The sequence below is a fragment of the Astatotilapia calliptera genome, chromosome 16 (assembly GCF_900246225.1).
Source record: "Astatotilapia calliptera chromosome 16, fAstCal1.2, whole genome shotgun sequence".
NCBI lineage: Eukaryota > Metazoa > Chordata > Actinopteri > Cichliformes > Cichlidae > Astatotilapia > Astatotilapia calliptera.
The window spans coordinates 32,798,764-32,815,177 of record NC_039317.1 but is presented as its reverse complement, the minus strand read 5'-3'; the positions used below and the strand labels follow the sequence as shown (position 1 = coordinate 32,815,177).

The 16,414-nt window shown below is 41.4% G+C and overlaps 2 protein-coding genes across 2 annotated transcripts in view; both read left to right on the top strand.

Annotated features, from left to right (window-relative positions):
- The window catches only part of pth2ra (parathyroid hormone 2 receptor a), an 80,865-nt gene extending 72,044 nt beyond the window's left edge, over positions 1–8,821 (top strand). The window contains exons 12-13 of the mRNA XM_026144345.1: positions 4,556–4,597; positions 6,993–8,821. Coding sequence (XP_026000130.1) covers positions 4,556–4,597; positions 6,993–7,379 — 429 coding nt within the window. The 3' untranslated portion in view covers positions 7,380–8,821. The remainder of the gene's footprint in view (positions 1–4,555; positions 4,598–6,992) is intronic.
- On the top strand, positions 270–2,657 carry LOC113007628 (uncharacterized). The gene is made up of 2 exons (XM_026144346.1): positions 270–1,878; positions 2,635–2,657. Exon 1 carries the CDS (start codon positions 305–307, stop codon positions 1,505–1,507), a length of 1,203 nt encoding a protein of 400 aa, XP_026000131.1. The 5' UTR covers positions 270–304; the 3' UTR covers positions 1,508–1,878; positions 2,635–2,657.
- Positions 8,822–16,414: the final 7,593 nt, after the last annotated feature.

The following is a 16,414-nucleotide window of genomic DNA, read 5'->3' as shown; positions in this document are numbered from 1 at the left end:
CACTTTACTAGGTATGCCCAGGCCTATCCAACCCGCAACAAGAGTGGCAAAACTGCAGCTGAAAGGATTTTCAGTGATTATATCCCAGGTTTGGCTACCCTTTAAGGCTGCACCATGATCAGGGGCGGGAGTTCGAGAACGAGCTTTTCCGGACTCTACAACAGTTGAGCAATGTGGGGCACTCTCGAACAACTCCGTACCACCCTCAGGGCAACCCAGCTGAACGCTTTAATCGTACCATCTTGCAGATGCTGAGGACCCTGAGTGAAGAAAAAAAGAAAGATGGAGAGAATATCTCCCACAGATGGTTCATGCGTACAATTGCACTCGCCATGAAGCAACGGGTTACTCGCCATTCTTTCTGCTTTTTGGTCGACATCCACGAATGCCAGTAGACCTCCTGTTCAAGTTGGTTACTGATGGAGAGCCACAAACTGCAAGAGGTTATGCTGAGAAATGGAAAGAACGAATGACTGAGGCTTACAGGATTGCATCTGGAAACAGCCAAAAGTCAAGTGATCGTGGAAAGAAACACTATGACCGGCATTTGAAAGGAGTGGTACTCCAACCTGGAGACAGAGTACTAGTGCGGAACCTGACTGAGAGGGGTGGTCCTGGCAAGTTAAGGTCCTACTGGGAGAACACCATTTATGTGGTGAAGGAACAGATCAATGACAGCCCAGTGTACAGAGTGACCTCAGAGGCAAAGGGGAAGAAAGTGCGTGTTCTGCATCGCAATCTATTGCATCTTGTCAATGAGCTTCCTGTGGACTTGCCTGCTGTAGATAAGGGGGACGGGCCATCCGCCGTCAAGAAAAAGAAACCAAAACCAGCTCAAGGAGAGACAGAGTTTCAACCCCACTCTGACGCAAGCTCCGATGAGGATGAGAGTTCCATGTATTATGAGTTGAGGTATGATTTGAGAAGTGGGAACAAAGAGGATGCACTACATACCTGTAACCATACTGTTGGACCCCCAAGAGGAACAGCTGAGTTCAGCAGAGTGGTCAACTGTGGAGCACCTCAGCCAACAGAAGCAACAGATGAATTGAGGGAACAAGGAATGGAACAAGATGGTGGACACCAAAGCACTGAACTTGACAACGACATGGGAGAGGAGGAACATGAGAGGGTACAGGAATCAGGAGTCACTGAAGTGCCTTTCACAGTCGACGAAGGAGAAGTTGGACTGCCGCTTTCAGAAAGGGCACAGTATACACCTAACGTGGCCCCGCCGACTAATGAATCAGTTCTAAGAAGGTCTACTAGAGAACGACGGCCTGTTACACATTTCACATATGACACCCTTGGCCAGCCCTCTCTCCGGGTGCATCCATCAGTCAGTTGTGCTGAAGTGCACGAGTCACCAAACACAACACACTACACCATGCCACCATATCCCCTGTTACCTTACTTTCCCCTAGTGCCATATCGCATTCCAACATCTCACTGTGCACACCCAGGCACCTTCCCTGTATATTATAACTGCCCAATCTATACATGTTAGTACACAAGGAATGTGGGAAGGGGATGTGATTTGAGTTGTTTGAGTAATGAGTATAATGAGTTTTAAAGGGTAAGAGGTTAAATGTCAGGAGCCATTTTCTTTTTGTTGGGGAGTGTGTGACGCCCACAAGTGTATGGTCACAATTGTAATTTTGTTGTGAATTGTTTTTGATGTAAAAGACCTGATTTTATGGTGGTATTGCACTTTTCATTTAGCGTTATGGACAATGTAATTGCGTGGCATTGCCACAAGGGGGAGATAGTGGTGAGTGCGATAGGCTGTTGCAACGCGTCTCGGCCTCAGACGAGGAAGAGCCTGCAGACCGAACGCAACTGATGTCTCCTGTCTCTGCTTTTCTGTTAAAAAAACAGGTCAGTAGTTCAAGTTTGCTCACCACAATGTACATATAAAGGCAAGAAACCTTTTTCTGTCTTAGTTTAAAGACCGCAAATGTTGTGAGAGAGTGTGTTTTCACTGATTGAGAGAAAGCTAACTATACCGCCATTTGTAATGGCAGCCGCCATTTCACTCGTAGTCTAAATAGGCAGCTGGTCTTATTATCTGTTTTATTTTGTGACAAATGGAGCTCTTAGACACTTCTTTTATCCTGGCATTATTGGAAGTTACAGTTGATTAGGACCTACCCAGTTCTTATGTGTCAAATGTAAATAGTCTGATGTATACTGTTTGTGGATGATTGTGAACTGTTTGTGAGCAAGGGAAGAATATTTTTGTTTATTGGTTACAAATGTAATATATTGTTTGAATCTGTTAAAGTATAAGAAAAGTATAAAGGTGACATAAGCGGGTTAATTGCAGTGTTAGTGGTGCTGCACAGAAATGTTTTGATGCTGAAATGCAGTAAAATTGGTTACAGATTTATTGTAAATAAGGACGTTCATATACAATGATTATTTTGTAAGTTTATTCTTGTGAGAGTGCAAGGTAACCAAAAGGGTTTGAGCTATGGACCTAATTGAATGTTTGTGTTGTTAAAAGCGAAATGTGTGTGTCTAAATGAAAAGAAAAGGACGTTGTTAAACTCTGTTAATAAATCAGACGAGGAAGAGCCTGCAGACCGAACGCAACTGATGTCTCCTGTCTCTGCTTTTCTGTTAAAAAAACAGTTTAAAAACAGACCCCATCGAAGGCCTGTAACATATCTGTAACCGGAAGGTCGCCGGTTCGATCCCCGGGCTCTCTGTCCTGGTTGTTGTGTCCTTGGGCAAGACACTTTACCCTACTGCCTACTGGTGTTGGCCAGAGGGGCCGATGGTGCGATATGGCAGCCTCGCTTCTGTCAGTCTGCCCCAGGACAGCTGTGGCTACAACTGTAGCTGCCTCCACCAGTGTATGAATGTGAGAGTGAATGAATAGTGGCATTGTAAAGCACTTTGGGTGCCTTGAAAAGCACTATATAAATCCAATCCATTCTGTTATAAGTACGTGCTTCTTTCTTCTTTTGATATTGGATAAATGTCTCTGATTCTCTGAATCCTTTTTTTTTTAAAATCAAGTAATTATCTTCTCTGCTATTTTTGAAATGCAGGACCTGAATCTCATCATTGTAGAATATATATCTCTTTACTCTTTGGTAACATTTTTATGAACAAAGACTGTGAAATAGGTAACCTTGGATACTGATTTTAGGGACAATGATTGTGTAAAGAGATTAAATGAGTAATTTTTCATATTAAGAGGATTTGCTACAGTATGAGCCACAAGGGAATATTTCTTAAATGAGACGTTGTCAACCTGACAGAAACAATGCTGAGCTGCTGGTTTTCTTATAGAACAGATCCAAGCTGCCAAAATCAGAATTAGAGACGCTGGTGTCTGTACATTATTAACGTTTCTGTTTTTCAACAGCTTGGCAGAGTATATTCTTCTTCAGTTACTGTCATGATGAAATGTTTAGTAAAATCAGAAACTAAAACTCTCTCCAGAGAACTTTGGTTTGTTTTGGCTTTTCAGAGATTTACTACCAAGATGTCTCTCACTAGTTGTGCATCGCAACGTGCACACAAACACACACATGAGCATGCAAACACAGATGGTCTGTAGACACCTTCATAATTCATAACTGCGTTAAAAACTTTCTGGTTCAGTGAACACAAGAACAGAAGGAGCCAGAGACACACTTTCTTTATTTTAATTAGACACTACAATAAGAAAAATCTTCTACATCCTCGATAAAATTGAAGCCATAATTTTGAGCTGAAATATATAAAATCAAATGTCTGTTTATTCAAGTGCTTGGTGTGGTGTGCTTGGTGTAAACTGGATCTATCCCAATTACTCAAGTACATTTAATGTGACCAGATTCCTGTCATGGCGGAGTATGCCAGGAACGTTTATTAATGCACCCAAAAGCAGACGCTGGAGCGAGGGACTGCATTTTTAAACCAAAAGCGAGCCTCTATTAAGGCTGGTAAACATGTAGGAGCGACAACTAAACAGAAACCTAAACTGGGAAAAACTAAAAAACTGTGACAAGACTGTAGAATGAAACGACTACGATGCGACGTAGAAGGAAAACAGACGACCTGACAATGAACAACGGAAGACAGGGGACTTAAATAATTTCCCCCAGGGATCAATAAAGTATTCTGATTCTGATTCTGATAAATACACACAGGAGGTGATCAGGAAACAGCTGACTAGAATTAGCACAATGACGTCACAGGGGAAGTCAAACTAAACACAGTGACACACAACACTCTTTCAAAATAAACCAGGAAACACTGAGAAAATAACAATAATCAAAGAATAAAACTAAAACATGCAAAACACTGGGTCGCAGTCACTATCGTGACAATTTCATTAAATTAAACAATTTACACTTTAGGTATCCCATAAAATTACGTGGAAAACTTTAATTTTTTAAATGTATTTAAAGCAAAGTGATATTAACTGGTTACCTGCAGCATCACTATCATCTTAATAGCCATTCTTTGTATTGCATGTAGATCAAAGTGGTAAAGAATGTGATGATCGCACTAAATGTCTGAAACGGTTCATAACTTGTATTTCAATTTTTCTTTTCAGGGCTTCTTTGTGTCAATTATCTATTGCTACTGCAATGGAGAGGTGAGTAGGCAGTGATTTATTCACACTTGATAGAAGTGCTTTGACAGTATAACTAGAGAGCATGGCTGCTGTGCCTGTCAACATGTTGTTGATGCTTCAGATATACTCAGTTTTTACTACGTCATTGTATAATTACATGGGCACTCAGTACTAATGGGTCTGACTTGAAGTTTTTATTTCGATCACAACAACACAGCTGCAGAGTTGTGTGTCTGCGTCTTTCACAACACACTGTTGTGTCCACACACAGAGTGTCAGGTTTTTGTACGCCTGTCTAAGTCCTCAAAGCTGCCTTTGTTGTAGTTCCTCCCACAGCTGGTGTTGGGATCACTTTTTGCCGTGATGACACACTAAGAGACACGCAAACAGACTGACAACATGAAAACAATTCCAGCCGCGCTGATGCAGCTGCTGATATCTCCTACAAAGGGTTTAATTACTCCGGTGGTACATGTAATCTGTGGTCAGGCTGATGAAGCGTGTTTTTCTCCCTTCATCTGTGCTGCCATATTATCTGACTCTTTATTATCTCATTCTGCACGGAGAGTGCTGAGCGCTGAATTAAAGTTTCCATTTCTGACACTCTGATCTTTACACAAAACTTCTCTCTTTTTTTTATGCTGTCGTTCACTTTCCCTTCGTGATCCTCATTATCCTGCGGAGCTCTCCTTTTTATTCTCCGGAGCCTTTCAGAGTCACCGAAAACCAAACAACGCCAAATTAAACTGAAGGTTTTTGTATTCTGTTGAATAAAAGCGCCATAAAGCAATTTGTTATTTTGTTATTAACACTGAGCCAAATGACTCATGTAAGGTAAAAGGGTCTCAGCCAACACTTGGAATTAACACCCTACTCTGCTGCTCCGTGGAGCTTTAAGCTGCTCCTAATGCTCTGTTTTAGTCATTCAGCCCACGCGCTGCGTGCACAGTTGAATCTTTTTCATCCACTTGCATATAGGAAAGTGTAGGCTGCCGTGTCCAGCAAACAATCTCAAATGTTTGATACCATAAAACAGTAAATTCACATGTAGGAAGGCAGAGATCTGCATACACGCTCTGGTCATCAGATTTATAAACTCACGTGTACGCCGGGTCCTCTTTTTGAAGTTTTAAGTCATCATGAAATTTTATACATGTGCTCGGGCTTCATTTCCACTACGATTCTCAGCCATGCCCGGGTGCAGACACTCGCCTGTTTCATCACTTCTGTATTTGGTGCATAGCATTCGTACTACAACTTATTAGACATGGCGATTAGGAATGCATCAAGGAAGAAGTTTATTTTCCTCGTAATTAGGATTGGAGAATTTGTTTTGTTTGTTATAGGGCAAACCCCCCCCCAAAAACAAAGCGAGTCAGTTTTGTTTTGTATGTAATTGATGCACAATTATTATTATTTTCATTGACATGGCTAAAGTGCGTGTGTAGCATTCATTAAACCTTATTCAGGAGCATTGTTCATGTATTCAAAGGCTTAAAGCTCATTACTGCATGCACATAAATGTCATGATGAAATATTGTCATATTTAGAATCAACATATATCATTCCCTGTATACTGATATCACTTTGATCTTTAGATGGTCTATTGGCCTTGAAGGAAAGGTCAAGGGTCAAATATGACACGACATTTTAAAACTTCTTACAGTGCTTTTTATATGTTGACAATACACACCACACGTGTCTACACCCTCACAAAGTTTTATCAGAATTTGTTCAAATGTTATCATTACAGACAGAAAACATGTCTGCCAGTGCTCGCAAAAACATAACTTCCTTATCAGAGATAAAAATAATGTTGTCTTTTCAGGCTTTGCTTTCTTTACAAAGTGTGTCCCTGTGCCAACTGTGCGAGGGTCACACAGTTTTACTGGACATCAATCCTTTCAAAATACCTTCATGAGTGGGAAAAGTCGGTTTCTGTGTTTGCAAATGGTGTATATAGGAGGAAGTGACACAATTAAATGATTAAATTAGCTGCTTGTTCAGGTTAGGGTTGCACAGATTATCCCAGCTGGCGCTGAGCGAGATGCCTCTTGCCTCCTCAACAGTTTGCTTGACGGTCACAGAGAGGCAGCTTGCCACATTGACACTCACACCTGCACCTTATTTGCAATCACCAGTTAAACTAAAGAGCATGTCTTTGCAGGACTACCTGCAGAAAAGCTGTGGTAAAATATGTAATTTCCACACAGGGATGTAAGCAACAATAAGATCTGAAGCGGGGATGTGCATGCAGTCTGGCTGCTCTGATATTTTAAACAAAATGAAACAGGAACAAGGAACCACTGGTTAGAAAAGTATTCTGCACCTCAAAATATTTCTTCTGCACTCTGATCTTTGCAAAAAACAACTCAGCTTTGTGTATTTACTGGCTTTTTTCCCCACACCCCCACAGGTTCAGACAGAGATAAAGAAAACATGGACACGGTGGAATCTTTCCTTTGAGTGGGAGGGTCCAGTTGTGTGCGGCCGCTACCGTTATGGATCTGTGGTCGTAGGTCTGAACAACAACAGCACCAGCAGCCAGTCCCACCTGGCTGGTGCTGGGCCGTCCACACGCTCCACCACGCTCGTTTCCAGCCGCGTTTACCGGAGCACAGGTCCAACCGCGATCAGCATGCGTGCCACCCTGCCAGGATACGTAATCAGTAACTCGGATCCATCCATACCCGAGGAGCCTGAGGACAGCGGTCCCAAGCGGGTGGATGATATCTCACTGAGGGAAAATCTGCCTGTTCTAAATATGAGCGGAACGGCTGATGATGAGGAGGAAACGCTGTAGCAGACATCAGACCGTTTACTCCTGTGTTATTCAAACTCTGAAGAGGGATGCAAAGACAAACCAAAAGTGTCACTCTGCAGACAAGAAGAGGAAAAAATGTCCCGGACATTCATAAGAAGAAGAACTAACGTGAACTTTTTATACAGTACTGTAAATTGTGAAGAAATGTTAACTGTTGTCATTGCTATACTGTTTTTGCTGCCAACGATCACCAAAATGCTGACTTTTAAACTTCTACACACAGAGCCTTTAACAGCGCACACAGGTCACGGTGAAAAATGAACACTGAGCCAGAGTCACAGCCCCACACATCACAGTACAGCCGGCACTTTCAGCAAAAGCTGTTGATGGCAGACTGTTTACTTACGAACATCATTTGTTGGAGCGTAAGCAGGCTGGCTGATAAGTGCTACAAGTTGGCAACACTGCTGCTACTCCAGACCCTTTATCTGACAGTGGCTTATTACCTTCAGACATTTCCAAATGACAGGAGGTGAAAAGCTTTTGAGCACCTAGTTTAAAAAAGGACTAAAATAATTAAGTAAAAAATAAAACAAGTTTTTTCCTCAGGGAGGGCAACACCACAGTGCCCTCTATTGCATCACAGCCACTGGAGGTTAGCTTGGAAACACACTGTAGCATGTTTAACAGCGGTCGTCTGACGTTATGGAAATTTCAGCATCTTTTCCAGCCATCACCTTGATTGTACAGTATATCACATGAGTGCCACATCCAAGCTAGACTCGCACAGCAACGCAAAAATAGACGTTACGGATTGGATGGTGAGGTGAAAACACAGCATGAGCAGCATGATAGCTAACGAGGGATAAAAAAACCCATAATCTCAAAGCAAACTGAGCACTGGTGAATCTTGGTTCTAGCAGACATGTTCTCTCAATTTGATCATACAGTAGATGTTTTCTTTAAATAGCTACAAGCTTCATCGAACAGACAATGGGCTCTATTTTCCTGCAAGTGTAAAAACAGCAGCTGCAGAAATGCGTGACGTCACAGACATGCACACCTGCCAGCTAAAGCTATAACTATGCTTGGAATCACTTGTCTGAGTTCAACATTAGTCTTTTCTCTACCTCAAACTGACGCATGTTTAAAAAGAATGTATATAACTAAATACAGCGTTTTTGTCATCTCTGGCATAATTTCATTTTTGTTTGTTTTTTTTGAGAAAACAAATATTTTACCCTACTTGGGTTTAGAGCTTGGGTTTGTTGCTATATCAACACATTTTTAAAAGCTTGAATACTAATTTGCATATATGAGTTTTTTGGGGGCAACAACACACTGATGATGTAGAAGTCTCAAAAACTGTATGTTTCAAGTATCATACACGTCAGCTTGTATGCATCTTATACATGACCTTGAATCGTTTTTTCTTTCATCTACCTCATGCTGATGTGTCAAAATACAGTAAGTTTGACTGAGCTTTTTACCAACTCACATCTCCGCCACAGTTTTAGCTGTGAGGTGTCCATGGACAGTGTAACAGGTGGAAGGACAAAGCTGCTATGGCATCGCTCACTGGTTTGTGAAGTCTTGTTATCCGGTGTTTTCACCATCTTGTTGTTTTGAAACACGATGTGATGTGATGAAGGAGTTGATCTGCCTGGCTGCACGCTCATCGGCTCGTTCTTAGCCAATCCCTGGCTAATCCTTAAACCACCAAAATTTACAAAATCAGCGTCACTTTTTACCCACTGTGAATGTGAGTGACAGAGTCGATTAGCTCATGAGGAAACATTAACAGAACTCAGGGCCTACTTCCATTTTTCTTACATTTATGTAGATAAGATTAATCTTTATTGTCATTGTACAGATAGTAAACAATGAAATTTCAGAGCACTACATTTGAAGGTGCATAAAGACAAGATGAAAACAGACATCATGAAAAGAGGAAGGAGGAAACATGTTACTACAATCACTCACAAACCAGCTTTTACACCTGAGATGTAAGCTCAGTGTTGGCAGCGTTAAGTTTAAGTGTATTTAAAGTCTTTACCGCCCATGGAAAGAAGCTCTTTCCTAATGTTGTTCTGCTTTTAATGTTCCTCCTTCCAGAGGGCAGTTGGCTGAACAAGTGGTGCCCAGGATGATTCTCTTTGCTCTGGAGGGACATCAAGAGCTTTGAGTCTCATCCAAAGAGGTTAAAGGACATCCTATGGTCTTTTCAGCTGACCTCATCACCTCTGCAGTTTTCCCTGTCAGCTACTGTACAGCCAGCGTGCCGCACAGTAACAGCAGTGTCAGAGCGCTCCCAGCTGTAGAGCAGTGGTCACCAGCAGTCTGTCCTGCAGACGGTACAGAAATCTGCTTGCAGCCAAATGTAGTTGGTCTTGAAAGGACTGGACAGACTGATCATGTGAGTGCAAAGTTGTATCAAAGCATAAATAGTGAAAAAAAAGTCTTGCTGACTTTGGCCAAAGTAAGATTCAAATCGGGATTGGGAAGTGATCCGGGTTTTGTCCCGGTGGCCAGGAAAAGAAGAATGTGAAGTTATGGCTCTGTCCATATTCATTTAGATAGGGGATTAAAAATAACTGCCCACACGTGTGTTGGCCCTGTGGCTGCTGAGTGGAAAGACTTGGACAGTCTGTGAAATGCAGTATACTTTTTGTGTAATTTCTTACATACCTGTAGCCATCAAATTCAGCAGGAATGATGAATGAGTCCAAATCTGAGCAGACAAACTCTGAATTATGTCAGGATGATTATTACAGCTATTTTTCATTTTGCCACTTCCAATTATCTTTATAAATACTTGCAGTTGTAGCTCATGTGCATTCAAGTAGAGGCGTATAATGAGCAGCGACACAACGATCTATCCAGTGTTCCCTGAACAAATGATACGTGCTGTTAAAACATATTTTTTAAACAATTTCACACATGAGAAGGCAGCACACGATAAAAAGTACACTCTATTGGTGAATTATGGACATGTGCTTTTCACTCAGAAGCCTCTTAGAGGATGGAAGAGGACTCGTAACTTAAATCCTGCTTACTTTACTTACAGCTGACAGAAAAGGATCCTGGGACTCGGCGACACCTGGAAAATGAGAGGCTGAATGCCTCATGCTAATAATATACTCAGCCTTTTCTCCTCATTGCATTAGACCAGGGGTAGGCAACCTTTCTGATGACGAGTGCCATATGATTGCATTAGCAATAAATGTAATAACGCTCTATATGAACAGTTACACACTATATAGAACAACTTTATAGAATTATATTTGCTCGCAGATGTTGGCAGCTGTCAGCGAATAGCGAAAAAAAAAAGACACTTTTTATCCATAACAAGAACTCCATGACAGCAAATGAACTGTACAACAGAAAATACAACTGCTATTTATGGTCTCCTCACAACAATGATAAGAGAAATAAACTGGGCCAATATGGCATGTTTGTTATTATTCAACCCAACCCTTCAACTCATTCATGTCACCTAAAAGGTAAACCTGTTTCTCCATCACAGCTCTGATGATTCAGTAAGGACATCTCCTGGTTTCATCTTCATGTTTCCCTCTCACCACATATCCAAACCGACATCATGACCAGCAGCTTTACAGCTGTGGCTCCAGCAAACATCAGCTAACATCAGCAAACATCATAGAAAGAAATATTAAATAAATTCTAACAACAGCTGATCAAGCTTAAACGTGCTGCTCTTGTTTAGCGCGACATCCGCTGGTTTCCTCTTTCTGGCACAAAATGGGCGATAAACAAACAACAGAGAAAAGCCGATCAGCTGATCATTGATCAGTTTCATGATTGAAGTAGAAACAGGAGAGAGAGGGGAGAGAATGAGAGAAGAAGAGGCAGCTGTGCAGTGTAACAGAATAAATCCACTTTTGTGTCTTTTTCCATTCTAGCTGAAGTCCGGGGCAAACTGCGTCTCTTCTCAGCTCAACACCAAATGCGTAATATTTTTTCTGAATGCGGGATGATTCTGCCTTTTTACAGGATGGTTGGCAACTCTATTTTATTCATAAGGTTAGTTAGTAAAGTTCACTATCAGCAACATCAAAGCACCCACCCAGCTGTATAGAAACTCCGTCATGCTAGAGTAGCAGTACGAGTTATTGTAACTGACTGTAAAAAGTCAGCACAACGAAAATAAACTCCACCTAAACTTGGTTTATATCTGACCCAGATAGACTGCAGGTCATAACTTCTTACCTGAAGTTCAGTTCACCTGACACTCGGACCAGCAGCCGCCTCGGGTCTCTCCTCCTGCCTCCCCTTTCTCTCATCCACCTGCTGGCCTCCACCACTTGCTAATGTTACTGAATCTGAGGAAGCACCGCCACAGCCACCACCAAACAACTGAGTTATTTTTACACACCGACCAGCATCTGGCCAATCCACCACCTTCCATTGTTTATACCGTTACAAAGAAAAAATCATCGGACCACCGACCAAATCCCCGATGGCCAGTCCAGCTATGGTCGTGCCATCACTTAACCCTTCACGTGCCAACTGTGGCACGCGTGCCTAGGGTTGCCGACCCCTGCATTAGACTGTACCTCGCTGTGCTTGGCTAGTGAATGTCGTCTCAAAACTGCAAACATTTGCTCATCACGCTGTCATGTTTGCACAAAGAGATTTTGCTTCCATTTGCATTCTCACTGTGTTTCAGGACAATAGAGCCCAATGTCACCATTCACAGGAGTTTCTAACCTGCTGTTGGCTCATTTCTACTTCCAGAAGATGACATCGTATAAGAGGAGGATGAATTGTGATGTGCACGAGCTGCTCATTGGTGAATTGCTATAATGTGTGCTCTTGTGCAGTCTGCCCCCTTATAAAAAAAAGAAAAGTGATGTATTTTGTGAAAACAAACTTACCGTTGAGCGAAACTGAATGTATTCAGAATTATTTTTGTGTCTTTAAACTTAAGTTGAACTCAGATTTTCACTATTGATTATACATGCATAGAACATTTCTGTGCATATGTTTACCATTTGTAAAAACAAAGCCAGTAGCACAGACAGATTTTTAGGGCAAATCAGAAATTGATGCAACATTAAAAACTGTTTTGTGTCTTCTTTGTGCATGCATTGCATGTTTGTCAGCATTAGATGCAGTCACTGGACACAAAAACTAGAGTATTTATTGTGCTTGTGCCTCCCCTGCTCTTGCAGAAGGTCTTAAAGATTTACTTGAAAGGATTCTTTTAATTCTTGTCTGTACATGTGCTTAATGTATTTGACTGTTTTCCTCTGTGATTTTTTGGGTCTCCCTGCTCTTCTGCTCTACTTCAAACCCAACTCCCTTCTCTCTGTTAACTGCTAATAAATGCTCAATGTTTTCAGCAGCAACATCTTTATGTTCTTGGTATTCCTGCAGTCTTACACATGCACATCACAAACGTTTTGTATGCTCGGTCATGTAGGAGTGCTGATATTAGCGTGTTAGCAAATTGTCAAACAGGATTGTTTTGGTTTAGTTGGTGTTAGTGTGTTGGTTTTAGCAAGAGATTAAGAGGTTATTGGAAGTCGTGACGCCATGCTAGAGAGCTTCAAAAGTCTTCAGTTGGACATTCAGGGTCAGGGTTGTCAAACTCATTTTTGCATCGTGGGCCACATACATGTTAAGTAGGCTGGACCGCAGAAATGAAAAAACAGGAACTTTTCTGTCATCTAGTAGTTTTTTCATTTCATTACTTTGTTGTACCATGAATAGCCATGCGGGAGGTAGAACTTTTCTACTGTCTGAGCATTCAAATCACTTTACTCAACTTGCCTTAAGATTTTCCAAAGCAAGTGTGCTGGACTGAACGGATTCTGGCCCCCAGGCCTTGTTCTGGGTAGAGCGCTAATGTTAACCAGTGGTAATCAAAGGGAGGATGTGTGAAGCTAGCAGTTTGCTTGTGGATAGTGGCTTACGAGTGCTGTATGGAGTCATTTGGGCAAAACATCTGTTGCCCTGTCCTTCTACATCAGTCAGCACAGGCTTGCTACTTGCTTTAGTGCTCGAGCACATTAGTGCTCCACTTTTAATGGAGCTGTTCTGAGTAATGAAGTTCAGATTACTCCTTTTGGACTGGAAAAAAAAAAGCAAAAACATAAAACTATCTAACACTGCTTAAAACCCATTGCACTGTGAAGTAGCATGGCCTAAACAACCTCCTGCCTTGCTTTACAAGTGCATTATATACTCAAATAGTCATTATCTGGAGGACAAGGTTATAATTAGCCTTATGTCGCTCGAGTACAGTGTATGGGTTATGCTTTGCACTCAATGCTCTGTGAGTGGACCATTATAAAATATGAAATATTAATGCATTAGCTCAGATGTACCAAATTATCGTCAGACGTCACATTTCGAGAGTCAAGTCAGGCATATTTTGCAAGGGGAGCAGAACTATCACCCCTCTTAAATGACATGCTGAGATGAATGCTTTAAGGACAATGCAGCTGCTTGTGTATGTATGAGAGATTTTTTTAGTAATCTCTTCAAAATTCATTAAGTCAAATGCATCATTTGGATGCAGTATAAGGTATCCTCTCTTTCTGCTCCTGCTTACTCCTCGTTTGAATGCTGATCCAAATTAACGGACCAACCCCCACAGTATTAGTTGCTGTTTACCGTCCACCTAAAATCAACTCTGACTTTTTAACTGATTTTTCTAACTTTCTCGCAGAAACCCTACTCTTATCTCCAAATATACTACTGCTGGGCGATTTTAACATCCACATGGACAACACATCAAATTCAGCCACAAGAGATTTTATATCTTGTCTGGACAATTTTGGCTTACACCTTTATATGGACGTTCCCACACACTCCAAAGGACACATTTTGGATCTTGTTGTACAGTTTTGACCTTTTTCAGACCATAAATTAGTTTTCTTCAATGCTAGTCTCCGTCTCCCACTATACAAAAATAAACAAAACCGCTCAATTACTTTTAGAAATATTAGGGGCATTGATCTATCAGCTCTTTCCCATGGCATTAATAACTTACCTACCATTGATGCCTCAGCTTTCATAGACGACCTGGTATCTCACTATAACAATGAACTTATCAACCTCTTAGATACATTGGCTCCCCAAAAAACTCAAACTGTTTCTTTCTCTCGCTCTGTGCCATGGTACTCATCTGCATTTCGCCAACTTAAAGCTACTGGACGCCGCCTAGAACGTCTCTCCAGGAAAACAGGACTTACTATTCACAAGGACATGTATCTCAGTCATACACAACACTATAAAGAAGCTATTCATCATGCTAAATCTGCCTACTACACCTCTGTTATTGAATCTGCTGAAGGAAACACTCGCACTTTCTTTTCTACATTGCATAATATTGTTAAACCCCCAGATACCTTTGCCATACATACACACTCTGCAACAAATTTATGGACTTTTTTTACACCAAGATTGAGAATCTTCATCAACAATTGCCCTCGTCCTGTGAAATAGTCAATTATTCTATCTGCATTTTTTGTCCTTCTCAGCTGTCATCCTCTCTGTCCAATTGTGAACGTCCCACAATAACTCAGCTACCTTCCATAATTACTAACTTAAAGTCATCATCATGTAAACTTGATCCACTGCTGACAAATCTTGTTAAACTCTCATTCCCGTCTCTTGCTCCACTGAGTGCTAATATCGTACACTCCTCTCTTACATCTGGTTCTGTTCCTTCTTCTCTTAAAACTGCAATAATAACTCCAATACTGAAAAAGAATGGTTCAGATCCCTCCAATCTAAATAATTTCAGGCCAATTTCAAATTTGCCTTTCTTAGCAAAAATTCTTGAAAAGATAGTGGCTGCACAGGTTCATCATCATCTCATTGGAAATAACTTGTACGAACAGTTTCAGTCCGACTTCTATTCATGTCACAGTACAGAAACAGCTCTAGTAAAAATCACCAATGATCTTCTGCTTGCAGCTGATTCTGGACTTATATCCATCCTCATTCTCCTTGACCTTACAGCAGCTTTCGATACTATCTCCCACCACATCCTCCTTCACAGATTAACATCTATTGGCATCGATGGTAAAGTACTCGCCTGGTTTACTTCTTATCTCTCTGGCCGCTCACAGTTTGTTCAATTACTCCCTCACAGATCAGTATCTACTCCAGTTAATTCCGGTGTACCCCAAGGCTCTGTCCTGGGTCCTTTACTTTCATCATCATCTATCTCCTACCCCTAGGTAATATTTTTAGGAAGCATAACATCCAGTTTCACTGCTACGTAGATGACACCCAGCTCTCCCCATCCTCCAAACCCACAGCTACTCTCCCACCCACATCCATTTCTGACTGTTTAAGTGAAATCAAGGTCTGGTTTACTCACAACATTCTTAAACTTAAAGGCAATAAAACAGAATTCATTTTAATAGGCACCAGATCAAAACTGACTACAGTTCCAACCAGTCTTTTGTTATCCATTGATGACTCTGATGTCACACCCTCCCCTCAGGTTAAGAGTCTTGGTGTCATCCTCGATAGCACTCTGTCCTTCACAGCACATATAAATAATATCACTCGGTCTTCCTACTTTCATCTCCGTAATATTGACCGCCTTCGTCCCTCACTCACACCACACAGTACCGCCATACTTGTCAATGCTCTTGTCACATCTCATCTGGATTTCACAGGTCACTTTTTAGCTTGTGCATCTTTTTCCATCTTTGCTAAGTTTGAGCCTTTGGGTCACAGAGGGAGCAGACTTTACCTCACCTAGGCAGGAACCTCAGCTGGCATCACTAGATGCCTCGTGGAGGTGTCCTAGTCACCTCAACAACCACATTTACAATTATCAAGTAAATGTATCTGCTTGAAGTTTTGCAACACTTCTAACATTATGTGACTTTTCATTATTTGTCTGTCTGTGAAGGTTCTCAGTCATCCAGGTCATCATAGTCTAAGGAGCTTGGAAAGAAAACCGTCTGGACTTGAAGAAGCTTCTCGGATTAGAGGTGAAACATCTTCAAGCAATTTAAAGAAATCCAGACGCTTTTCTTTCCACGCTCCTTAGACTTCATTATTTGTCAGAAAACGAATAATAT

Excerpts from the sequence above, each read along its gene's own strand:
- LOC113007628 (XM_026144346.1), top strand. The coding sequence starts at position 305 with ATGGTTCATGCGTACAATTGCACTCGCCATGAAGCAACGGGTTACTCG.